General features: G+C 37.8%; 3 protein-coding genes and 3 long non-coding RNA genes across 6 annotated transcripts; all 6 read left to right on the forward strand.

Moving 5' to 3' along the window:
• The first annotated feature begins 1,621 nt into the window (after nucleotides 1–1,621).
• On the forward strand, nucleotides 1,622–5,665 carry LOC103435552 (G-type lectin S-receptor-like serine/threonine-protein kinase CES101). Its single transcript, XM_070813682.1, has 7 exons — nucleotides 1,622–3,012; nucleotides 3,342–3,440; nucleotides 3,728–3,933; nucleotides 3,999–4,209; nucleotides 4,314–4,548; nucleotides 4,681–4,831; nucleotides 5,099–5,665. The coding sequence occupies exons 1-7, from the start codon at nucleotides 1,779–1,781 to the stop codon at nucleotides 5,396–5,398; spliced, it is 2,436 nt and encodes an 811-aa protein (XP_070669783.1). The 5' UTR covers nucleotides 1,622–1,778; the 3' UTR covers nucleotides 5,399–5,665.
• Nucleotides 5,666–6,579: 914 nt separating this feature from the next.
• LOC103453249 (G-type lectin S-receptor-like serine/threonine-protein kinase At1g67520) lies at nucleotides 6,580–8,870 on the forward strand. The gene is made up of 5 exons (XM_070812798.1): nucleotides 6,580–7,501; nucleotides 7,639–7,740; nucleotides 7,848–8,053; nucleotides 8,178–8,388; nucleotides 8,514–8,870. Exons 1-5 carry the CDS (start codon nucleotides 6,580–6,582, stop codon nucleotides 8,753–8,755), a joined length of 1,683 nt encoding a protein of 560 aa, XP_070668899.1. The 3' UTR covers nucleotides 8,756–8,870.
• A 5,264-nt stretch (nucleotides 8,871–14,134) lies between these two features.
• On the forward strand, nucleotides 14,135–15,016 carry LOC139192207 (uncharacterized). The gene is made up of 3 exons (XR_011576155.1): nucleotides 14,135–14,227; nucleotides 14,308–14,628; nucleotides 14,796–15,016. It is a non-coding gene; the product is annotated as an uncharacterized lncRNA (long non-coding RNA).
• A 4,355-nt stretch (nucleotides 15,017–19,371) lies between these two features.
• On the forward strand, nucleotides 19,372–20,007 carry LOC139192209 (uncharacterized). Its single transcript, XR_011576157.1, has 3 exons — nucleotides 19,372–19,487; nucleotides 19,632–19,673; nucleotides 19,808–20,007. It is a non-coding gene; the product is annotated as an uncharacterized lncRNA (long non-coding RNA).
• Nucleotides 20,008–20,814: 807 nt separating this feature from the next.
• On the forward strand, nucleotides 20,815–22,515 carry LOC139192208 (uncharacterized). Its single transcript, XR_011576156.1, has 3 exons — nucleotides 20,815–21,058; nucleotides 21,161–22,332; nucleotides 22,430–22,515. It is a non-coding gene; the product is annotated as an uncharacterized lncRNA (long non-coding RNA).
• A 435-nt stretch (nucleotides 22,516–22,950) lies between these two features.
• Nucleotides 22,951–25,934, forward strand: LOC139192206 (uncharacterized). The gene is made up of 4 exons (XM_070813803.1): nucleotides 22,951–23,939; nucleotides 24,101–24,157; nucleotides 24,520–24,559; nucleotides 24,647–25,934. Exons 1-4 carry the CDS (start codon nucleotides 23,928–23,930, stop codon nucleotides 25,072–25,074), a joined length of 537 nt encoding a protein of 178 aa, XP_070669904.1. The 5' UTR covers nucleotides 22,951–23,927; the 3' UTR covers nucleotides 25,075–25,934.
• Nucleotides 25,935–26,591: the final 657 nt, after the last annotated feature.

Raw genomic sequence — 26,591 nt, forward strand, 5'->3', positions numbered from 1 at the left:
GACCTAATTTGACAGTTGACCCCGGTCAACGTTGACTTTAGGGTTGACTTTTCGGGTTTTCGTCCGGGACCCTTCTTAGGGTAATTCGACGTTCTGAATCCGATTCCAATATCTGTTTTCCCAAATTCAATTGCTATTATATAGTTTTATTAATTGGACAATTTATGTGCTTAGGGCAATTACTGTGACGTTTCCGTCTTCGCTAGTGGCGCAGCTTTTGGCAACTAAGTACTGTGAGTGGACCCCTTCTAAAATTACATGATTTTATGGTTTAATTGCATAAATGATTAGCATGCCTACGAATTTATGATCTGATTTATGTGAAGCCTGTTGATTTAATATATTGATTTTCGTCTCGTGTTTTTTGTGAGGAATTAATTGTTGGCCTATATTGAGCTATATTTTAATATATCGTATTTTCTATAAAAACCATGAACTGGTAGACTATCTGATAGATGACGATAGGATGCTAGAGCATGTTTTTGAAACCCTCTTTATAGTATAAACGATGATCGGTTATACTATGAAGTGGTAATTTATGAGAGGCGTAACATTTTGTGCGTAACTAGTGGACACTATGCCGCTTGGGGCGAGGATCTGTTGTTGCCATTTAGGCTGGGAGAAATAATCCCTAGCGAAAGGCTGAAGGACACGGTGACAGGCATTGGGCCGGGAGGGAGTTATCTTTGGCTACGGGCATAGAGACTTAGGTGCAGGCATTGGGCCGGGAGTTATATTTATTCGGTGATCTTTCTAGCAGCACACCGCGCTTACGAGACGATTTATGAGACGTTGACTGTTTTGATTTCTGCGATGATATTCCGCGATATGGCTTTTGAGATATTTTTGGCATGCTAGGATTTTTATTAAATCCATCACTTATTATGCTAGTAGTTTTCATTATATAAACTTTGGGGGTTAGTACATTGATAACTGTTTTATTATTATTATATATATAAACTTGGTCCACTCACCTTTGTTTTGCACCCCCATTCAGGACTTAGAATCAAGGCACATAATCCCGGCGTCAAGGCACTTCTACAGCAGCATCTTCGGATCCTCTCGATGTAGGACTCACTCCTTATTCATTAAATTTTATCTTAATTCTTTTTAGTAACTAGGCTTAGTTGTATTTTCTGAACACATTCCTAAATTATTAATTCATGGTATTTTAAATTCATAACCCTTATTTATTTATTATTCTTAGCTTTTGTATCAATTAATGGCTTTCGTCACTCTCGAGTGTCGGCCAGCACGTGTCTATCCTGGTATTCGGGGAATATCAGGGTCGGGACGTGTCAGAAGTCTTTGTGATAAAATTTCACACTTGATGGATTAGGCAAGTGGTAATTATTAATTTGGGGATAATATTAGTGTCGTTAGAGAAGGGCCACCACCCCGGGCCCTCGACCTGAAAAATTTAACAATGTACACCATCATTGTCTGATTCATTCTCAACATTAGTAACAAAACCTTTTGCTTTGCACGTACGCATACTTTCTCTTTTACTTTGTAATGTCTCACGTTATTGATAGCTCCAACCGTATCTTGCACGGCTCCTTTCCGTGGTGGAGATTAGTCTTCTCCATATATATATATTTTTTTAATATGGAAAACGATTAGTCTTCTCTTTTAGTCGGTGAATATTAAGTCTTCTCACCGCTAAAGACTTGCACAGCCATGCTTTGACAAATGTGGCTTTATCATAAAACATTAAAACCCCAACAACATTAGTTATTCATTAATATATTTTAACACCAGCCTCGTGCTCGTTGATAATGGCTATCATCAACTTAGTTTTCTTGATCATTTTTGCAGGCCTGTGGAGTTCCTATGATGGAAGAGACACGCTGAAACAAGGTGATACTCTCAATTCCTCAAGTTCCTTGGTCTCTGCATCGGGCAATTTCACTTTGTCTTTCGTTGTAAATACCATAGATGGTTCCAACTGTAGCTTTCTAGCTATCATGCGCAACGGAGAATCTGCAACTGCAAATAGAGCATGGATCGGCAACCGAGACTCGCCTGTTTTATACCCTTCATCCCCACTACTTACCTTGGACTTCAACAATACATTGAAGATTTCCCAAAAAAATGAAGATCAAGATCCTATTGTGATTTGTTCGGCTCCACATACTAGTAATAATAATACTAGTGTTGTGGCTACCCTTTTGGATTCTGGCAATCTTGTACTACAACAGGTGAATTCTGTGGACGGATCGATGAACCGGGTATTTCTGTGGCAAAGTTTTGATTATCCCATCGATACCTTTCTTCCTGGTATGAAATTAGGTGTGAACCATAGGAATGGCCACATTTGGTCTCTTTCATCATGGTCAGGTATCTTCAACCCAGCTCCAGGGACTTTCACCCTTGATTGGGACCCCAACCAACGGCAACTGAAACTGAGGCGAAAAGGGGTTATTTTTTGGACTAGCGGAGTCTTAAAATCAGATGGGAGATTTGAATATATATTATCCGATGAATCCATGATGAAATATAAATTTAGCGTTGTTTCAAATGAAAATGAAGACTACGTTACTTACACTGCTGCAGAAGGTGGCTCTCCACAAGAGTTGGTGTTGTACACCACTGGGTCACTGTATGAGTATAGTGTACAACGTGATGTTGCACAAGCAGAAAAATGTGATGGCTATAACACTGAGGGAGGGTGCGTGAAAAAGGACCGCCCGAGTGAATGTACGAGCGAATTTGGTGGTGAATTTGAGCTCAAAAATGGTTCTTTTGAACCAAGCAATGTCACTAATACTTCACGAGACCCCTACTGGTTTGGTAGTAGTAATACTGATTGTAAGGCTACTTGTTGGCAAAACTGTGACTGCCTTGGATTCGACTTCCCAATATCTAATAATCACACTACTGGATGCCGATTTTGGAGTGTAGACAGTCAGTTCGTTGAAAACATCACCGGCTCGGGTACTACAAATGGTAGTTTTGTTTTGCCAAGAAAATCAAGCACGCCAACAAAATCTTCATCTCAAAATTTTATCGGTAACTCTAGACTCTCGCTACGCACATATATTCATTCTTCTCAAGATACATGTCATGTAGAAACAATTGAAAAACTTCAACTACAAATTTAACGACTCCTTCGGTTTAGGATGCCGGCTGGTCTGTAATCATATTCGTTTGTATGCTAGTCATTTTTTTGTTTAATTCAATTAGCTAGACTTGTTTAACTGACAAATCAACAAGCTGATGTATATGTATATTTCATTATTATATATATATATATATATTTTTTTTTTTATTTTAGCTCATACTAGATTCAGGAATATGTATATATGGAGAAACTTGGCTAATTAATATTCTGCATGCAGCACGTAAGCTATGGATTGTCATTGCTATTCCCACTGCTCTACTTGTAGCGTTGAGTTGCATCTTATATCAGCTAAAACGAAGAAAATTTTCACTTTCAGGTAATCAAATTCTGTAAGGGTAATAACACGTTCTTTTTTGACAGAGTTTCACATATCTGCAAGAAACATTAGTTGCACAGAATTTGGTTGGTAAAAGTCCTATCAGTTTCTAATGGGGTTGGTAAAAGGCCTATGACTGGCTGATGAGATTGTTAATCACTGATATGTCATTTACCCCCTTGTTCTGTACTAGAGTCGATGACTATTGTTTTCTTGTAGTGCCTTTAACCAGCATTTTCCTCAATTGAAATGTTAACTTAATTTCTACCCTAAAACTAAACATGTAGACGACAACGGGAGAAAGATTCAGAATGAATTGCTTAACTTCATGAGATCTAATAGACGTAATGATCATGGTCGTGGGTTTCAAAATTATGGAAAGATGGGGCATTCTGAATTAAGTGCATTTAGCTATCCATCTGTCTTGGCTGCCACTTGCAACTTCTCTGAAGAAAACAAGCTCGGGCAAGGGGGCTTTGGACCTGTTTATAAGGTAACGCTTTAAATAGTACAAAGTGTATTTTCGGTTTATATTAACTGATAAATATATTGTTTCAGGGAAAATTGGTAACGGGACGAGAGATAGCAGTAAAGAGGCTTTCAAAATGTTCAGGACAAGGAACATTGGAGTTCAAGAATGAATTAATACTCATATCTGAACTCCAACATACGAACCTTGTTCAGCTCTTCGGATTTTGCATTCATGGTGAAGAGAGGATGCTGATGTATGAGTACATGCCAAACAAAAGTTTGGACAACTTTTTATTTGGTAACTGGGAACTAATTAGAACTACATTAATTTAGCATTTGATTTCCTTTGTTCGAACTTTTTATTCATTGATATATTCTTAGTTAGCTTCCTCTATATTACAGATTCTACCAGAGCTCTACTAGATTGGAAGAGGCGTTTCGGTATAATTGAAGGAATAGCTCAAGGATTGCTTTACTTGCACAAATACTCGAGAATGAGAGTAATTCATAGAGATTTGAAACCTAGTAACATATTACTTGATGAAAATATGAACCCCAAAATATCAGATTTTGGTATGGCAAGGATTTTCAGCTATAATGAATTGGAAGCAAATACTGGTAGGATTGTTGGGACACGGTAAGGACGCAATGCTTGCTTTCATTCTTATCACGTGTTTGCTTTTGGATACATGAAATGCAATTTTATAGAATTTTATAGATGCGTACACAAAAACATATATATTTACCTTTCCTTCTTCACTTGGTGTAGTGGTTACATGTCTCCCGAATATGCCATGGAGGGGATATTTTCAATAAAATCTGATGTCTTCAGTTTTGGGGTGTTAATGCTCGAAATCATAAGTGGCAGGAAAAACAACAGCTTCTACAATGATGAGCGTGTGCTAAATTTAGTAGGATATGTACGTAACACAAACCTCTGCATTTAGTTCTTTATTCTTCTCCTTTGAGGTGTCCGGGTTGATAAGAACTTCAGTGCGGACTTTCCTGACATATGGCTGGTTGAGTAGCATGTATCGTCCCATTAGGATTTGTCAGGTGTTGAAGAATTTTAACGATAACAAAATAGGTCACTCAACCTGTCACATGACGGAAGTTCCCACTGCAGTTTTTCTCATGAGATTCGATCATGATTGTATCCTAATTAAGTCATCATAATATTGTTTCAGACATGGGAGCTATGGAAAGAAGGCGCAGGGATAGAACTAATGGATCCAACACTAACGGATTCATGTATTCAGGATCAATTTCTTAGATGCGTCCATGTCGGTCTACTATGCGTGGAGGAAAATGCAGGTGATCGGCCGACCATCTCCAGTGTGATATCTATGTTGACAAATGAAAGTGTGGCATTACCTATGCCAACAAAGCCAGCATTTTTCACGGAAAGAAATCATGTGGCCGGTGGGAAGGAGCCAGAAGATATGTCGACAAATTGTTTGTCCAATTCCGAAATTGTTGCTCGTTGAAGGTTCTGGCTTGGTTTTATATACTTGCAAGAGCTGTCTCAGTTCATTTTTATCACCAATCTTGAGTGGTAGTAAGCTCACCATCCTATTAATTACTATTAAATGAGTTTTATTTATCTATTACACAAATCATACGAAAGGGATTCTATGCAATTTATGCAGTCAAAGGTAGTTGTGTGACAATAACAGTCCAAGTTCTCCAAGAATTTTAACATATGTTGGTTTTCTCCTTTCTCTAAATAAAAAGTAATTTAGTTGTTTTTGAAAGTCTTTGATTTGACCTTCGTGGATAGCGAGTTCGTACTAAATTATTATGGTGAGACTATTATTTGGCTTAATCCAAATCTCCTACACTGTTAATTTTTTTTTGGTATTTAAATAAAAAAATCGTGTGACATTATCTGGCATAAAGATGGGTCAAATGGTCACCCTCACGTTCTTAGACCTGCCAAAACTTATTAGAAAAGAAAAGAAACTTCTCAACAATGGGGATTACATGGAAAAAATGTTAGGGAGATCATGTTCTTAATGATTTAAAGAAGGAATCCAAGCAACAACGGTGACATCATGTAATCTACAAAATATAGTTTAAGTATATAGTCTCTCTAATATCACCCTTACATGTAGCCAAAACCTCGAAGAAATAATACAATAAAGTTTAACAACTTAATTGAAATTATTTCAGTAGATGCCTTGTCGAATTCGGATTTTGGTGCGCGTTAAGCGTATCAATCATGCTTGGTGTGACTCAGCTAAATATACTTGTCAAGTACAGTTCTCTGGCTTATTTATTACCACCTGATATTATTGTTCATTCATTCATCCACAAATGCGTTAATTCCATCTCTTTGAAAGAAGAGATCAACCCGTGTACTGATGAAGAAAGAAACCAACGAGAAAGTACAGAGGCCGGAGTAGGTGGGTATTGTGACTTGCGCAGAAAGAAAGGAGAAGGTCATTGTTCTAAATGCAAGTTATATTCTAACCAAAATTAATAGAAAATCATTGCTGTCAAAAAACCTAAATCAGTAAGTCAAAAGTCTTTCTTTGAATTTTGAATGAAAACAGAAGTCTTCCGGTAATTGTAAAAAAAATTATGTAGTTCCAAAGTGTTTACTAAACTCACACGCCTCTTAATCGTTTTTTTTTAAGCCAAGTTTTTCATTGTCTTGTGGTCATTCATGGCTACATGTGTGATGATGAAGAACTCAATTTTCTTGATCATTTTTGCATGCTTGTGGACTTGTCATGATGCAAGGGACACATTGGCACCGGGGGACACTCTTGATTCCTCGAGTTCCTTAGAATCTGCATCGGCAAAGTTCACCTTGTCTTTCGTTGAACAGCTGTATTCCAACTTCACCTATTTAGCCATCCGTCGCAATAAATACAACCCAAACAAAGCTTGGATTGGCAACAGGAACAGACCTATTTCATCATATTCATCTCCACTTCTTACCTTGGATTGGAATTACACATTGAAGATTACTCAAACGGGTGAAGATCCAATTGTCATTTGCTCTGCTCCAGAAACTAGTAATGGTACTAGTAGCGGTGTTGTGGCTACCCTTTTGGATTCCGGCAATCTTGTACTACAAGAAATGAATGGATCGAGGGTTTTTTGGCAAAGTTTTGATTATCCAACAGACACATTTTTACCGGGTATGAAGTTAGGTGTCAACCGCAGTGATGGCCACATCTGGTCACTTGTATCATATGCAGATACCTACAACCCGGCTTCGGGGCCTTTCAGTCTTGTTTGGGACCCGAATGAACATGAATTGAAAATCAATAAAAGCGGGGTGGTTTATTGGACTAGTGGAGTCTTGAGATCAGATGGAACATTTGAATTTTTTTTGCCTAATGTGTCCAAGCAGAGGTACAATTTTAGCATTGTATCTAACGAACATTATGGCTACCTCACTTACACTGCTGTAGGTGATCAGAGTCTTCAACCAGAATGGGTGCTATACAGCAGTGGGATACTTCAGGAATATGATGGACAGATGAATATTGTACAAGCACAGAACTGTGATGGCTATGACACCGATGGTGGGTGCGTCCGAAGGTTCCAATCAACGAAATCCTCTGGCACAAAAATTGGTAACCATACAAGTCCAATTTCATACCACCTGATATATATTCATCCAAAAATTGAAGACAATTAATGCATACATGCATACATGTGCGTGTGTGTTATACTGATTGCATATGTTGGTAGCTAATTGTTTATGATGCAGCAGATAAATGGGTTTGGATTGGCACTTCTATAGCTGCTGCTCTAGTGCTTTGCACCGCGTACTATCTACTCCGACGAAGAAGATCAGCCCTTGCATCAGCTGGTATATTTCTTTAAATCATGTGCACCAGTAAGACAGGATTATTATTCACATCTTTGACTATTGTTGTCTCCATTGAAACTTTAATTTCTTATAATTTATCTGTATAGGTGAGAACCGGACAGAGATTGAGAACGAAATGCTTATCTTCATGAAATCTAATCGACCTACTAATGATGTTAATGGTCTCCGAAATGATGGAAAGATAGGACATCATGATTTAAGCGTTTTTAGCTATTCATCCATCTTGGCTGCCACAAGCAACTTTGCTGAAGAAAACAAGCTAGGACAAGGAGGGTTTGGACCGGTTTATAAGGTAACATTTTGAGAAAACAAAAATTTCTGTTTCTAATTCAAATGCTGTAGGAAAAAAAAAAGAAGGAATTAGCTTCATTTGCCTAAAGATGACAGCAAAAACATGATATGGATTATCAATTCAGGGGAAATTGGCGATGGGACAAGAAATAGCTGTGAAGAGGCTTTCGAAATGTTCAGGGCAAGGAACATCAGAATTCAAGAATGAACTGATACTTATATATGAACTCCAACATACAAACCTGGTTCAGCTTTTCGGATTTTGCATTCATGGTGGAGAGATGATGTTGATATATGAGTATCTGCAGAACAAAAGTTTGGACCACTTTTTATTTGGTGAGGAACCAAGATACTTGATTTCATTTGTTAAATTTGATATCTGTCTTTTATGTTACTGTCAAAGTTCATAGATTACTACTATTAATTAATATTAGTCCTACTTAACTCTACATATTGGACAGATCCAACCAGAGGTCTAATACTAGATTGGAAGAAGCGTTTTAGCATTCTCGAAGGAATTGCTCAAGGGTTGCTTTACCTGCACAAATACTCAAGAAAGAAAGTAATTCATAGAGATTTAAAAGCTAGTAACATACTACTTGATGAAAACATGAACCCAAAAATTTCAGATTTTGGTATGGCAAGGATTTTCACCCAAAATGAATTGGAAGCAAACACAAGCAAGATTGTCGGGACACGGTAAGTATTTCTGCATCACATTGACATGGTCTTCCCCTTTTCATTGCTAAACACGCATTTTTGCAGATAAGTATACTGACTATTTTTTCTTTTTCATTTGGTGCAGTGGTTACATGCCTCCAGAGTCCATGGAGGGAATTATTTCTGTAAAGTCTGATGTCTACAGTGTTGAATTGTGGCCAAGTGGCCATCACCTTTCCTAATAAACAAACCAAAAGAAAAAAAAGTGAAAGGCATCATGATTATGTTTGTTGAAAAGAAAAAAGAAAAGTCATGATGATGTTTGTAAAGTAATCATTATGTCTTTACTTTGGTTTTGTTTATTAGTTGTTTTAGGATGGATGAATGTTAGCATACGGAAGTGAGAAAGAGAGAGGAAGGAGTGTGCACCATTTTCTGTTTTAGTAGTCCATCTTTGAGAGAGCAAAGAGAGCTGCAGAGAGCAGAAAATTGAGAGCAGAAAAGAAGAAGAAGGTGCTCTTCTTTTTGGTTAGCAATCATCCATCATAGTTATTGTTGTAATAGCTTTGAGCTACATGTATAGAGAAGAAATTATTCATTATATTTCTTTCTCTATTTGTTTCTGTGGTGTGTGAGAGCTATTGGGTGTATTGGGTTAGCTTGAGTTGGTTCCAACAGGTTTGGTGCTATCCTAGCACAACAATTGGTATCAGAGCACTGGTTGCTCTTGGGTACTGTCTAGTTGCCAAAGATGTCAGACGGGCAAGATGAGAATCCTTTTGGAATCAGCTCCGGGTTTGCAAGAACTACGGTGCAAAATGCAAAGTTCGAAGTGGAAAAGTTTGATGGCACAAACAACTTTGGGATGTGGCAATGTGAGGTCAAAGATGTGTTGGCTCAACAAGATCTACTTGCCGCTTTGGGAGAGAAGCCGGAAGCTATGTCGAAGCCGGAATGGGAGAAATTAAATTTGTGGGCTTGCTCTTCAATTCGGTTGTGCCTTGCAAAAACTCAGAAGTATTTTGTGATGCGTGAGACATTAGCAAGTGTGTTGTGGCAAAAATTGGAAGACAAGTATATGACAAAGAGTGCAGAGAACCGGCTACACTTGAAGAAAAAGCTCTACCGCTTCCAATACAAAGAAGGTACAAAAATGATTAGACACCTTGATGCTTTTAATAAGTAGATTGCCGACTTGTTAAATTTAGATGAGGATATTAAAGATGAAGACAAGGCCTTAATATTGTTGAATTCCTTGCCGGACTCTTATGAGCATTTTGTTACCACTATTATGCATGGTAAAGAAGCTGTGAAATTTGAAGATGTGTCAAATGCCTTGATGAATTATGAAATGAGGCATAGAGATAAAAATCATGATAGTACCTCTGAAGCTTTATTTGTTAGAGGTAGATCATCGGAGAGAAAATCATCTTCTAGTAGGAAAAAATCACAGTCTCGACCTAGAGGAAACTCTAAAGGTAGAAAACCTTTGGAAAGGGATGAATGTGCCTTTTGTCATAATAAGGGCCATTGGAAGAAAGATTGTCGTAAATTGAAGACCAAAGGCAAAGAAAGTTCTGAAGCTAATGTTGCTGAGGTTGAAACAGATTTTTCTGATTTTGCTTTAACCACTTCCTCATCATTTGATTGTGCTACTAAGTGGGTGTTGGATACGGGTTGTACTCATCATATGACCCCTCACAAGGATTGGTTCTCAAGCTTGAAAGAGTTTGATGGTGGAGTTGTGTTCATGGGAGATGACAATCCTTGCACAACAAAAGGGATTGGTACAGTTCGTTTGAAGTTGCATGATGGCATGGTTAAAGAGTTGACAGGTGTTCAGTATGTACCGAATTTGAAGAAAAATCTTATTTCTTTGGGTACTTTGGAATCCAAGGGCTTCAGGTTTCATTCAGATGGACAGACATTGAAAGTTACTTATAGTGCACTTGTTGTGATGAAAGCTCCTCGATGTGGCCATTTGTATTTATTGCAGGGAAGCACTGTGACAGGTGAAGCATCTGTAGTCTCTGAAAATATGGGCACATCTGATTCAGATACTACTAGACTGTGGCATATGAGATTAGGCCATGTCGGTGAGAAAGCTCTATAAGGGCTTGTGAAACAAGGCCTTCTAAAAGGTGCCACGACTTGTAAGCTTGATTTCTGCGAGCATTGTGTCTTGGGGAAGCAAACTAGAGTGAAGTTTGGTACTGTTGTACATCAGACGAAGGGCATTCTTGATTATGTGCATTCAGATGTTTGGGGTCCTACAAAGACTCCCTCTTTGAGTGGTAGACATTGGTTTGTGACCTTTGTTGATGATTATTCAAGAAGGTCTTGGGTCTACACTATGAAGCACAAGAGTGAGGTGTTAAACATTTTCTTGGGTTGGAAGAAAATGGTTGAGAACCAGACTGGGAGAAAGATTAAGATTTTGAGATCGGATAATGGTGGTGAATACACATCCGATCCTTTCTTTAAAGTTTGCAAAGAGGAAGGAATTGTGAGACATTTCAGTGTTCGGGGAACTCCACAACAAAATGGAGTTGCAGAAAGATTGAATCGAACCTTGCTTGAGAAGGTTAGATGTATGTTGTCTCAGTCGGGTTTAAGCAAGTCATTTTGGGCAGAGGCAGTTAATTATGCATGTCACATCATCAACCGATTACCCTCAGCTGCTGTTCAGGGTAAGACACCAATGGAGGTATGGACTGGAAAACCTTCTTTTGATTATGACTATATCCGTGTTTTTGGTTCACCTGCTTATTTTCATGTGACTGAAAATAAACTTGATCCTAGAGCCAAAAAGACTATCTTTCTTGGTTTTAGTAGTGGTGTCAAAGGTTACAGGTTGTGGTGCCCAGAGATGAAAAAACTTGTAATCAGTAGAGATGTGACATTTGATGAAGAAAGTATGTACAAAGTCTCTGAGAAGAATGTGAAAGATGTCCAACAGGTGGAGCTTGAGAAAGTTGCCTCTGGTACTTCAAATCCTATTTCCGCTGATGTCGAAGCCACCACAAGTGAAGAAGTTGGAGACCATGAGGATGTTGAAGAAGCTGAACTTGAAGATTCTATTCAAGTTGAAGAGGAAGTTTCACCTCAAGAGTCTATTGCCAAGAACAGAGGAAAGAGACAAATTACCAAGCCAGCTCGGTATAGTGACTATGTTTCTTTTGCTCTTCCTATTATCACTGATGAGATTCCATCCAATTTTGAGGAAGCTATTGAGAGTGAAGAAAAGGAGAGGTGGTGCAATGCCATGGGTGATGAGATGAATTCTCTCTTGAAGAACAAGACTTGGGAGTTAGCTAAATTGCCTAAGGGCAAGAAAGCTATCGGTTGCAAATGGGTGTATGCCAAGAAGGAAGATGCTGATGAGAAAAGTAATGTGAGATTCAAAGCAAGATTAGTTGCTAAAGGGTATGCACAAAATGAGGGCATTGACTACAATGAAATCTTTTCTCCGGTTGTGAAGCACTCCTCAATTCGCATTATGTTAACTCTTGTTGCACAGTATAATCTTGAGCTTGTGCAACTCGATGTGAAGACGGCTTTCCTACATGGTGATTTGAATGAAGAGATCTATATGTGTCAACCGGATGGGTATATAGTGAAAGGGAAGGAGAATTTGTTTTGCAAATTGAAGAAATCACTTTATGGCTTGAAGCAATCTCCAAGACAATGGTATTTGAGGTTTGATAAATTTATGAGAGGCCAAAATTATTCTAGAAGTCAATATGATCATTGTGTGTACTTCAAGAAGTTGCAAGATGGGTCTTTCATTTATTTGTTGATATATGTTGATGATATGTTGATTGCCTCAAAGAATGTTGAAGAGATTGAAAAATTGAAGAAGCAAATGAAGAATGAGTTTGAGATGAAGGATCTTGGTGAAGCGAAGAAGATCATTGGCATGGAGATCACTAGAGATAGAGAGAAGGGTTTGGTCAGTTTGAATCAAAGACAATATCTTGAAAAGTTGATTCGGAAATTTGGAGTTCATGATTCAACCAAACCGGTTAGTACCCCTTTGGCTCATCATTTTAAATTGAGTTCTTTACAGTGTCCTAAAACTGATAAAGAGAAGCTGCAAATGAAAAATATACCATATGCAAATTTGGTTGGTAGTTTGATGTATGCAATGGTATGCTCTAGACCGGATATTGCTCATGCAGTTGGCATGGTGAGTCGATATATGCATAATCCAGGTAAAGAGCATTGGCAAGCAGCTAAGTGGATATTGAGGTATCTCCATGGTACTCGAGACATTGGTTTATGCTTTGAGAGAGATGACTCTGGTATTGGTCATTTTGCAGTTGGTTATGTTGATTCAGATTATGCAGGTGATCTGGATGGAAGAAAGTCTACTACAGGCTATGTGTTTACTATGGCTAAAGGGCCAGTTTGTTGGAGGTCCATTTTGCAGTCGTCTGTTGCCTTGTCTACTACAGAGGCTGAATATATGACAGTTGCTGAAGCTATAAAGGAGGCCATTTGGATACATGGGCTGATTAGAGATTTGGGGGTTGATCAGAAGCAAGTGGAGGTACATTGTGATAGTCAGAGTGCCATTTATTTGGCTAAGTATCAGGTTCATCATGCGAGGACCAAGCACATAGATGTGCATTATCACTTTGTTCGTGAAATTGTTGGTGAAGGGGAAATCATTCTCCAGAAGATTTCAACTAAAGACAACCCCGCTGATATGTTGACTAAGGTTGTTGGTGTAGCCAAGTTTGTTCATTGCTTGAACTTGGCTCATATTTTGCCTATATAAAGAAGGCGTTGAGCAGTAGGAGTTTTTGGAGCATTTGGCTTGGCATGAATTGTTCTCTTGCTAGTGTTTGGGAGTGATTTTTTGGGTCAATTGTGTTGGTTGGCTTATCATGACGTTTTCGGAACTTGGCCAAGGTGGAGATTGTTGAATTGTGGCCAAGTGGCCATCACCTTTCCTAATAAACAAACCAAAAGAAAAAAAAGTGAAAGGCATCATGATTATGTTTGTTGAAAAGAAAAAAGAAAAGTCATGATGATGTTTGTAAAGTAATCATTATGTCTTTACTTTGGTTTTGTTTATTAGTTGTTTTAGGATGGATGAATGTTAGCATACGGAAGTGAGAAAGAGAGAGGAAGGAGTGTGCACCATTTTCTGTTTTAGTAGTCCATCTTTGAGAGAGCAAAGAGAGCTGCAGAGAGCAAAAAATTGAGAGCAGAAAAGAAGAAGAAGGTGCTCTTCTTTTTGGTTAGCAATCATCCATCATAGTTATTGTTGTAATAGCTTTGAGCTACATGTATAGAGAAGAAATTATTCATTATATTTCTTTCTCTATTTGTTTCTGTGGTGTGTGAGAGCTATTGGGTGTATTGGGTTAGCTTGAGTTGGTTCCAACAGGTTTGGTGCTATCCTAGCACAACATACAGTTTCGGGGTATTGATGCTTGAAATCATAAATGGAAGGAAAAACAACAGCTTTTATAATGATGATCGCGTACTCAATTTAGTAGGATATGTATGACAAACAAATCTCTCTCTTAAAATTTATAATCATATTTTTCTTCTTTAGAATGAAATGCAATCCTTCTTCTTCAGGCATGGGAGTTATGGAAAGAAGGTGCAGGGCTAGAAATAATGGATCCAACATTAGGAAATTCGTTTATTAAAGAGCAACTGTTAAGATGCATCCATGTCGGTCTGCTTTGCGTAGAAGAAAATGCAGCAGATCGGCCTACCATGTCAGATGTCATATCTATGTTGACAAATGAAAGCTTACCATTAGCATCACCAACAAAGCCAGCATTTTTTGTAAGAAGGAGAACGGTGGAGGCTGGTATAAGTGGGAATCAGCAACTTGAAATTGTTGCTTCAGCAAACTACATGTCCAGTTCTGATTTTGAAGCACGTTAATTAAGGGTAAAAATCATATTGGTAGTGCCTCAACTAAGTGTTTTGCTTCTGCTTAATTAAAAGACTGTACTTTACTCGACTAATTAGCATCAGTCAAACCACTTTCGCAAATTGGTATGTGTCCTGGGAAGAAGATCAATAAATTAACGGCGACGCTGTTTTTGTAACTGTAGGAGGGTATGCATCAACTGGAGTTGGCTGATGGCTTTTGGCACCTTTCAAGATACTTGAGAAGTTTTAGAGTTTAATTTACAGAGGGGGCTTGCTTCTGTAGTCCCTATATAAAATAAAATAAAAATAAAACTAGATGCTCATTTATTACCTTTGAATTAAGGATATGTGATGATGATCCATGAAGTACTGTGATATATAAAATAGTATGTCTTTCATTCAATTGAAATTTTTTGTGTTGTTTGATAGAACGAGAAAGCTTTTGACAAGCATATGTTGGAAACACTCAAAACGTTTATGAGTTAAACAACAATCCATGGAACGTATATTATAAATAGCTTCAACATACGGCCTCTAAAGTTTTAAGTAATACATCCTTGCATCATTGTTTAACTCATAAAACCTCACCTCTCCATCCAAGTCTCTCGCCCCTCCCCATCCCATGCTCAATCTTGAAACTTCTCCATCCAAAACTAGTGTATATTAATTGCATTACCATAGTCGAAGTTGTCCCTAGCTATAAAAAAAATTACTATGTAAATTAGGATTTGTTTTTATTTTATGTTTTATATAAAATTGGGGAGTAAAATTACTTGAGCTACAACCACTTTGCGAGTTATAGATCAACCGTTTGATTTCTCTAATATTATAAAGAATTTTTCTTAAACGCTTATCATTTGTCAAAAATACTGAAGGCCTAGAATTTTGTTTGAGTCATAGTTTCCAAGAATTTGTTCGAGTGAATCTTCCTAGTATTGAAACTAGATTGTTTTTACCTTTCTTATTAAAATGATGTCGTGTCACATGACCTTATTGATTTTTTATATATTTTTTTAGGGTGTGTTTGATTCAGGAAGTCTGTCATGAAACCAAACTCAATATTAGATCAAAAATCTAGGATGCTTCCGTTGCAATTTCACTCTCCATATTCCAAAAAAGTCTTCTTTCTCATGTTAAACAAAAAAAAATGTCTTGCATATGACAGATACGTGATTTGTTGTAAGAAAAATAAAGTTGGATGATGTGATTTACGTGGGAAAGAGGTTGTGAATCTAGTCACCGTTGTCAGCATACAAATGGGTGATCAAAGTCTTCCGGTAAATTTTTAGTAAAACTTGTAATTATATTTTTTTTTTGTCCAAAAATAGATTTTATTAGATTAGAAGTTAGATTAACTAACGACAGGGTTCGAACTCACACCGTCATGTAAAAGCTTAACACCTTTCCACCATTGTGATAAATGGTTACTTGTGTAAAACTTGTAATTATTACTTTATTCCCTTTTTTTTAAATTTATAAATGCCTTGTACAGAGATTGTAATGGTTTAACTAAGACACGTTGCTTGATTAAATTCTTAATCATGTTCTGGTGATGGATTTCATGTCTTTCTTCCTCATCATACGGAGAAATTAAACTTCATGTTATGGTAATTAATTAATCATGGCAATAATCAACTTAATCATTTTTGCATGCTGACTATGGACTTGTCACAATGCTGCAAGTGCAAGGGACACACTGAAACCAGCAGGAGACACTCTCAACTCCTCAAGTTCTTTGGTCTCTGCATCGGAGAAGTTCAGTTTCAGTTCCTGTGTACACGACGACAGTTCCAAAAGCACCAGCTACGTATCTATCCAGAGCAACAAGGCCGATAGCAACATTTCTTGGATTTGCAACCGTAAAGCCCCTATTTTGTACGCACTCTTGCCTTGGACAGGAATAAAACCTTGAAAATTATGCGGCGGGGATCCTAATCCAATTGTGATTTTCTCAGCTCCACAAACTACTAGGTCTACCAACATAAGTAACAGTATTGCTACTGTTGTGGCTATCCTTTTGGATTCGGGAAATTTTGTACTAGAAGAAGTGAACGTAAAGCTTTGATTACCAGTTGACACCTTTTTACCGGGCATGAAATTGGGTGTCAACCGTACAAACGGCCATGTTTCGTCGATTTCATCATGGGAAACTAAAGCCAACCGTGCGTCGGGGCCTTTCACGCTTGATTGGGACCCTCACCAATTGAAGATTAAGAAAGGAGAGGTGACACGCCTGATCCCGATATTCCATGAACACCAGGATAAGCACGTGCTGGCTGACACCCGAGGGTGACGAAAGCCATTTATTGAATGTAAATGCTGAGAATAACGAATAAATAAGACTTATAAATATAAAAGAATAGTGAATATACATTTAAGGAACGTGTTCAGAGCATACGACTAACCAGAACACTGAAATAAATAATATAAAATTGAATGAAACAAATGATGGATCCTACACCGAGAGGACTCGAAGATACCGATGCGGAAGTGCCTGGATGCCGGGATTGTATGCCTCGATTCTAAGTCCTGAAGGGGGCGCAAAACAAACATGAGTGGACCAATTTGACATATAAATAGTAAAACAGTTATCAACGTACTAATCCCTAGGTTTTATGAAAACACATATATAATGATAAACATAGGTTTTCCGAAACCTAGCATGTCGTGCAATGTCTCAAATCATAACTTGTATATATAATAATCACTAGTGAATTGTCCGATAACCCTCAGGCCCCATGCCGGCTCCCCGTCTCTGAGCAAACAGTAAGAGGAAAATACACTTTAGGCCCCATGCCGGCTCCCCGTCCCTGTGCTAAATAGCTAGAGGAAACACACTCTAGGCCCTGTGCCAACACCAAACCGTCGCCCGGGACAGACCAGAATCTATCCCTACGTCCTGTAGCGGAAAAGACCACTAGGTAAGTACAAAACCATTGAACATATATATATATTGAAAAGCAACTTCATAGTATAAAGTCATCCATCATCTATACTATAAAGGGGTGTTCGAAACATGTTCTAAATATCATATCGTCATCCATCGGATATTTTATAAGAACATGGGTTATAGGAAAAATAGTAATAATTCAAACTAACCTCAATAAGCATGTTATCTCAAAGCGTCTCATAGAACATAATTGTTAAATCATGCTTTTCCATGTATGCATTTATATTATTAAAACATGCATTTTAGAAGGGGTCCACTCACAGTACTTAGCTGCCAAAGAGCCACGCAACTAACGAAGACAGAAACGCCACAATAATTACCCCTAATCACATAAATGGTCCAATTAATAAAACTATACTCAAACGATTTAATTTGGGAAAATAGACATCGAAAACGGATTCAAAACGTCAAATTACCCTAAGGGTCTCGGATAATTTCATAAAAGTCTATAGAATATTCTCTGATGAAATATTCTCTAATGGAATATTCCACAAAAAAGGCTTGAGTCGGCTAGGGTTTAGGGTTGGAATGGTTAAATGGTTTAGGCTTAGGGTGCACGGGCCTAAGGCCCTAAAGGCCTTTAGTTTAGTAAATAAAAAAAAAAACAACTTAAAGTAAAGGGTTTTTGGGTTTTAAGGAGGACGGGCCTAAGGCCCTGATTTAAAATGGCCCAAGGGCCTTTTACATTAAAATAATAAAAACTGAAATGGGTTTTGGGTTGGGCTTGGCAGGAAAGGCCCAAAAGGCCTATTCTTGATGAGTTGCCGGATCCAAGGAAGAAGAAGGCCAGAATTCGGCCGGAAATCTACACCAACTTTAAACAGCCATAACTTTGTCAAAATTCAACGAAATCGAGTGATTCAAAAACGAAAGTTGTAGTTCTCTAAGAGACAAATAGAATGGTACCTCGAAAGATGTCTAAATGGCCATTTTTTGACCGTAAAATGCCTCGAAAGCCTCGGAGGTCACCGGAAACTGGGTAAGATTCAAATGAGTACAACTTCTTCAATACTCAACGAAATTGGGTGAAAGAAAAAGGAAAGTTGTATTAATCAGCGAGACGAAGAGATTGATACCTTGCACGCCGGCCAACTTGCTGTGGTTTGGTCGAAAAATTCCTCGAAAGTGGCGGTGCTCGCCGGAAAATTTGGAAAAACTACTCCGAGCTATTTTATGTGATTCAAACGCATATACAACTTAAAACAAGCTTCGATATAACCCTAAAACACAACCCAAGGGCTTCTAGAAGCTTACCAACGTTGGAACGGTATGAAACTTGACGGAGAAGATGATGAACAGTACCGGCCGAAAGGAAGAGAAGGGTTTGGGTATACTATATTTAGACTAAAAGCATTGGATGTGTATATTTTTTTTATTTTATTTAAGCGATATACTATATTTAGATGCAAAATAGCACACCGTTTTAGTCAAACTGACCGAACCCAGATTAGCGGTTGTGTATTTGTTTAGAAAAGAAATGTTTTTGTTAGCATCCCAACTCCCAAATCTTTTGTGAATCTTTTTGTTCTATTTTGTTGTGAGTTTGTGAATGATTTTTTATGTCGTTTTAGTATATAATATGATTTGGTTAGTTCACCCAAGAAAAAAGAATGTGGATGTTGTCTCTGGAATCCTGTCGTCATCTTCCTCGCATGCAAGGCTCTGGCCCTTTCAATTGAAACCAAAACGTGTTTCAGGTGCCTAACACAACCTCTCACTACTCACTCACATCATTTGGTTTTTGTAATTTGAACTTTTCTTTCTGATAAATTTGTATGCTTTCTGGATTATTTTTATGGCAGTTTTGGACCTTTTCTTTTTTGAATTTGTGTGCCTCTCTGGGGTTTTTATGGCAGTTCTGAGGCAGAGCAAGAAAAAGGAAGAACCATTATTAGACGATCTTCCCAAAGAGTAATACGATGATGTGAGTGCCTTTATCCTTTAACTTGGCCAAATCGGTGCTCAAGTTTCATGTTTTTCCGTGATTATATGAGTAAATTTTTTCAATTTTGTTTTTGTGTTTTGCCAAATTCAATGTGGTATTTATGGGTTTGGTATTGATTTTCAGTTAACAATGACTTTGGGGAAATTGATCGAGTCTGCATTCAAAGTAACTTTTCATGCAGTTACATACTGATGAAATAGAATTCAAATTTTTCATTCCCTTCTTTTTTTAAATGCAGTTAGATTTATATGATTATTTACGGCATATATTCATCTTGTAGTTTCTAATTCTTGATGCAGTCTAAGCCATGAAGGATTTGATCAACTCACAATTGATAACAATGTGCGGCGGCACCAACGGTTTTGGACAAGGAACAAGTAAGTACCATTTTACTTCATTGTTCCAAAGTATTATGTAGAGATTGCTTCAATATCTTGGCTTCTTGGCTGTATGTGGGGTGTCCGAGATAGGATTTAGGAGATTTGGTTTAGGGTTTGTAGAGAGAAAGAGGGGGGTGTCCAAGAGAAATGTGGGAGGATTTAGGCGAGGGATTTCAGGGATTTGTTTAGGGTTTCTTTTCTGCAATTTGCAGGCAGAGAGATGAGACAGAGGTGAGAGAGAGAGATGGGAGAAAAGCATTTCGTTTTCCATTTGCTTCCTGAAACCTGAGGGATTTCTGCGATTGCAGAGAGAGAATTTCTTATTATGAATGTTGTCTGTTCTTTTACAAGAAACTCTAGAAGCTGACATTAGGATGTTCAGGAAGAAACTGACTTTTAAAACGACTCCAATGCCAATCTTCTATCAAGAGCCTCCACCTCCTAAAGTGGACCTGAAGAAGGTATTCTTTTTTTCTTTCAAAATCACAAATGGCATGATGTATATTATTTTTTTCATGTGCAATTTCCAATTCTCTGGTGAATCTAATTTCATGCTTTAGTTTGGAGAACTCTTAATTTTTGTCATATATAGAAAAGTGGTGTGGCTATTACATGATTGGCTGACAAATAGTGCCTTTAGCACTACCTTCTCTCTCACTGAGCCTAAGCTCAACCCCTCCTCTGTCGCTGCTAACCTGCACCCTCCATTGCCCTCACTTCGAATCGTAACTCTCAGCTCAAATCCCTTTTAGTTTATTTTCTCATAATTATTGTTCGACTTGATTTAAATTTTGTTTTCTATTTGGTGTATAATCAGGTGCTCCGGGTGTACGCACCAGTTCAATCTCCACCGTCCTGTCATCGTCGATGAGGCCATGGAGTTCTTCTAGACAGTTGGAGTCTCAGATTTCACTTTTGACAATTGCAAATTGGTGCTTTACTTAACTTTTGTTCCCCCTTAATTTCGTAAAGTTTAGGCCTTTTCTTAAAATTTAAATAAAAATATCTTTCTGGTATTGGTTAGTTTTGATCTTGATATTATCTGGGTTTGGTGTTAGTGGGGATGGCAGTGTCGCGCAAAGTTAGCCGTTCATGGCTCACCGGAAAACCCCCTGATTGGGCTTTATCAGGAGGGAACTCATAATGTAGTAGATATTCCTCAATGCAAAGGTCCCAATCCTAATGACTTTATATTTGATATTTAATCCTTGGATTAGTGTTAAATTTTATATTTTTTTAGTTTAATTTGTGTTTTCTTTTCTGTTTTTGCAGCTCATTGTCCAAGTATAGTTGCTGCTGTGGAGCTGCTTAAACAGTGTCCCTTTTTGGTTATTAAAACTCAATGTTACCTGCTTTCATTTCCAGTTTTTGAGTCTTCTATTCTACATTTTTAATAAGAAGCCGACGGTGCTGGTGGTGGGCGAATGGCTAACATGGTTAGTCCGACCTAGAACTGGATTGTGTAATCTAGCTAGCCTTTCTATTTGTTTACTTGCTGCAATTATTCAACTTATGCTGCTATAATATTTGCTTCCTTCTGTTTTGTCCTCTACCATTTGGATCATGTGAATGACAACTTTCATGTATATTTCGAATAATGAGCAGTTTATTGCTGTTAATCTTTTGATCACTGTATATGTTGCTAATTTACCTTCTCAAACAACGTTCATGTAAACATTGATATATAAAACTTATTTATATGTTAATTGTATGGTTTCTTTACTTTTGAGTTTGGTTGAACAACAACATTTTCTACTTTCTAGAGTTCATCCTCTTTATTTTAGCCCTGGCCAACCCACTCCACTATGTTCGAAGCTCTTCAACTTTTTCACACAAATTACTTAAAAATTCCTGCTCTCAAACATCTTAGATCCCTCACTCACCCTTCTAGCATTGACGCCCCAAAGGTATATTTCTCTCATTGCTTTCAAAATTCAGTATATATATAGGGGCCAAGATTATGATGAGAAAGGACAGTAAATAGCTATCACTATGTGAATGTCTTATTTTCTTTCACTATGTAATAGCTATCACTAACTTTTGTTTTTACTGTCTTATTGTATTTCCCATGTTGAGAGATAGAACTAAAAGGACAGTAAAATGCTCGAATAATGGAACAGAGTCGGTATCTGGTAATCTTTCTACTTTACCAAAGCCAATTGCAATTTGTTTTGGAACAAAGAAAGATGCTCTGTTAATCTAGGGATATGGCACCCCTTTGGTTTTTGGATAGGATTTGGTGCATTATCGAATAAGAACTTTTTTTCTTTAGAATTATCGAATCAGTGCTTATGTATGCTGTCTGCAGATGTTACAGTAACAACTGCAAATACAAGTTGAGAGGAAGATCATATTCCTTTTGTGGTGCAGCTGGGGTTTGTTATCATATGCGGTGCTTTTTGTTGTATGGCCATATGAAGCTACAGATGCAAATATTTCTTAAGGTAGCCTTCTACACTATGAATAGATTCATACACTCATACTTATTCACGCTTGCATACAGGCTCTGGGGTTGCTAAAATTTTCCTTTGGGTTTCATAGGTACATGATGATCCTTCTAACACTCCAGTTTGATGGTCCAACTCAATGGGTGAGTAATGCCGTTTATTTTCATGTGCATGTTTTCTGGAAGTGCATTCCTGTTCTGGGATGTTTGAATATATAGGCATTGTTTAAATTACAATATTTTATTAAGTTAAATTGTTTAAATTACTTTTTATTTATAATTTTAGCCCTTGCACCACTTTGAGAGACTGCTGGTAGAGCTCATAGCAATTGATGTAAGTCCCTTACTTCCGTAATAGGGTACTTGGAGTGACTGCTGTTAGAGCTCATAGCAATTGCTGTAAGTCCCTTCCGTAATACAGACACTTACATTTATGATCATTTTTGTGTTAAGACGATACAGTTATAACTTATAACCATCTTACATAGATCAACGCATATGTATATCGAATTTACCTGCATTACTCGAACAATTTGCTTTTCAATTCGCGGAGGGAATTAATAAAATCCAATATCTGTGTAAAAGTTTAGTTTCCAACTTTCTAGCAGTGAAAATGTTGCCCTTTCTGCAGACTACACCCTTTCATACACTCACTTTGATATGGTTAAACATATATATTCAAGATTTTGATCTCTGTGTGATTTGGCAATACTTTTCACCTAGTATTCCTCTTTCTCTCTCTCTCATGAAGGCACTCATTGGATTAAAAAAAGGTTAATCAAATATAGCCGGAAAGGGAAGCCAAAACTTGGTCCATTCAGAATTTCATCTGTGAGTAATTTCCTTAAGAGAAGAACAAGTTTGAATCACTTTTTTTGTAATTGTGTTTGTTATAGTTCTCTGAATGAAAATCCTAATTTGTACAAATTACAAGGTATGTTACCACCGTCCTTAATCTACATATATGCAATGTGCAAAATTACATCTATTCTCAAGAATGAACCTGTTTTGTTCCATCCTTCTGTTAAGGATTATAATTTATGTAAAATTTATAAGTTTTCTCTCTTTCGGGTTACTTTATGTTTCGAATTAGTTGGGTTTATCTTTCTTCACAAGCTTTGATAATTGTTTAATTTCTAAGTTTTGTTCCATGCATGGTTGATTTATAGTTTGACATTCTCGACGATAATGATAATTAAGTTCAGGATTATGATTCACAAGGACGGATATGCTGTCTATGCCAACAAGGGGGTAAGGTGAGATATAGTTTTCGTTATGTCATTATAGTAGCTTGGCATTTTTCATCTCTTCCATACTCAAACCCTAGCCGCTCCACCTCTCTCTCCCACACACATAAGCAAACTCCATCTGAAAGCTGAAGAATCCAAAGGTAAATCCCTTCAAACTCTTCAATTATCAACCAGATTTCAGACTTTTTTTGGGATATACACTGCTATTTCATATGGTGTTATTTCAGTAGTTTAATCCTAAGACCTAGATCATGAGACATCAGAATTTCGATTGATTTAGCTTTTGTCCTATGCCTTTTTTGTAGGCACAACAAGGATTGTAGACTACACAAACTTAGAAGATATGAAGTACACGGTACGTCCTTTTACTTTCTCACTCCAGAGTCCCTACAGTCATATTTTCTGTAACCTTCTATGGAGCATGGGTACTAGGTTGTTGAATATTGCTTTTTCAATATGTCGATGTGTCTAAAGCGTCTATAAGAATCTCAAACTTCATAAATAATTTCCATGCAGATCAAAAAGCTTGATGGCTCTGAGTTCCGAAATGCTTTTGACCGCCAATCTGTTCGCGTATGAATCTTACAAGTTGAAAATTTATTTTCTTTCCTCCTGTATTTTTGTTTATCTTTTGCTCTGTTGGGTTTTTTTTCCAATAACTCAAAGGTCCGAAAGGTATTCCATTTTCATATTCTTCTCTCCCAATTTCTTTAGGGTTACTTTTAATTTTCTTATGCTATTTGCAGTGGTGCTGTTTAGGGTTTAACTATTTTATTTCACAGATTCCTTTCAGACACAGTAAATTGTTACATTTTAAATTTGTATTTCATAGCGTGGTTGCTTGATTCTAATGTCGATTTGTTACATCAGAAGTGAACCTTTTTCTTTCAATAATTTAATCTGATGTAACTCTGTTTTTGTTCTCTCATGTCTAGGTTGGTCAAGGACATGGGGAGAAGAGCACTTTGGAAATGGGTATGAAGGGAAATAAACTTTCTGAACTGCATTGGCATCTATTGTTCTGGTTTTTCTTTGACAAGTTAACTTGCTCTCTCTTTGCAGTAAGGTGCACAAATATGGGAAAACCACGACAAGCGAAAGCTGGGATATTGTTGTGGATGAGGAGACCTATTACGAGTGAGTCTGGACTTGGTTCTGGTTCTGTCTGCATATGGTATGTTGAAGCAGTCAAAAGGATTTCAAGGGAACCAAATATAAATAATTTAGATTACATCTTCTGGTATTGCTCTTGCTGTAAAAGTAATTTTGATCTTTTACTTTTTGATGAAGGGCTGAGCCGCATTACGGGTGAGCAGATAAACCTTGCTTCATTCATATATATCCTTCTAAAAAGAACAGATGAATTGCCCTTATCTCAACACTGCTTCTATAAATTGCCCTTTGTACCAGTTTTTGGAAGACGGCCCAGCGGCCCACTACTAATTGTCATCAATACTGACCTTAACTTAAGCACGTGTGCAATTCGATAGGTATGGTTTTATACAAAATTAAGGCCTCAAGACAATTAGTAGTTGAACTTTCGATATAAGAGGATTTAAACTTCAACAAGTTTCCGATATGGCCATGTGGGACATGCTTCAACACACTTAATTGGTATAAACGGAAAATACACTTCTTTTTGTGTTTTGGACAGAATGCTGGTTTCTCCATAATCTAGACATCTTGGAGTCCAAGTACGAATCGTGCCGTCAGCTGCTTTGAAGTGGAAAAGCAGATGAACATGCACTGAGGATGAAGTCAAGTTTTGTTGTTATTATTAGGTTCTGTTTTGTCAAATGCTGTTTCTCATGGGATTCCTGTATCTATTAACATGGAAAAGCAGATGAACATGCACTGAGGAGCAAGAAAATGGACCCGAATGAAGTCACCAGCAGAAGGATTCGCAGGTGAATAGACAGCAGGGATGTCAATATGGGAAGATCAAACTGCGCGCGTAATGAGATAACTCAGGTCGGACCTGCACGCGTACGCGCCTAGGGTGTGGCAAGGACTAGGGGCATTTACAGCATTGTGCACAACCTAATGCCTGCTCGTCCCAAATTTGAAGAGGAGCTCATTAAGAACGTTTCTGGTGAAGCAAAGAAGGCGCAAAGGAAAAGGTTCAGGCTATGGTGTTTAGAAAAGCTTGAGGCATTGATGAACCTCATTTGGATTAGAGCAATGGTTTTCTGAGTTGCATGTTTTTCCGTTTCCTAGTGTCGTCGTTTTTGTCTTAGTTTTTTAAGGAAGTTTGGGTTGTTGGACTGAAACAAGGCTTTTCAGAGTTGCATGCTTTTCTGTTTCGTAGTGTTAAAATTTGGACTTGAATTTGATACTATGATTCTATGAACATGTGTTCAATCTCGACTGACCTCCACATGACTTGGAGCTTACTCTACCTTTACCTCATATCCACCTTCTATGTAGTATCGATTGAATATGGATCGAGCTGAGGTGGGCTTTACACACACCGGGGTCCAGATTCATCATCTAATGAGCCCATGGGTCCATTTGGTCGTGGTAGGCAATATCCAAGCGCCTCGTCTGTCAGGTCCATCTTAGGCTAATGAAATGGCTGGCCTGACCTAGGATCAACCTGGTACGAAATGGCTGACCCGACCTGATGAGATGGGCCAAACCTCAACGGGCTTCAAATGGTCGTCAAACCACACCTCAAACCCGAAATCAGATTCTCTTTGAATCTCGCAATCCAAAATCGACAAGCTGAGATATCCAAACCGTTCAAGAGAGGGGAGAGAGAGATTCGGGCCCCTTGTGTGATGTGGGCCAATATGATAGGCTAATGAAGGCCGTATGATTTAAAATGAGTGGTTCGGGTCTCTGCGTCCGTTTGCGCTAGACTGTGACATTCGGAGAGGATCTCGATTCCCCAACCCTGTGATTATCTCAACTCGGCCTCGGGTGTTTTACCCCAACGACGTAATCATACATTAAAAACTTCAGTTAGTACTTTGTTTTTTGTGAATACAGAAATGGAGACTTAGTC

This window comes from Malus domestica, chromosome 15 (genome assembly GCF_042453785.1).
Source record: "Malus domestica chromosome 15, GDT2T_hap1".
NCBI lineage: Eukaryota > Viridiplantae > Streptophyta > Magnoliopsida > Rosales > Rosaceae > Malus > Malus domestica.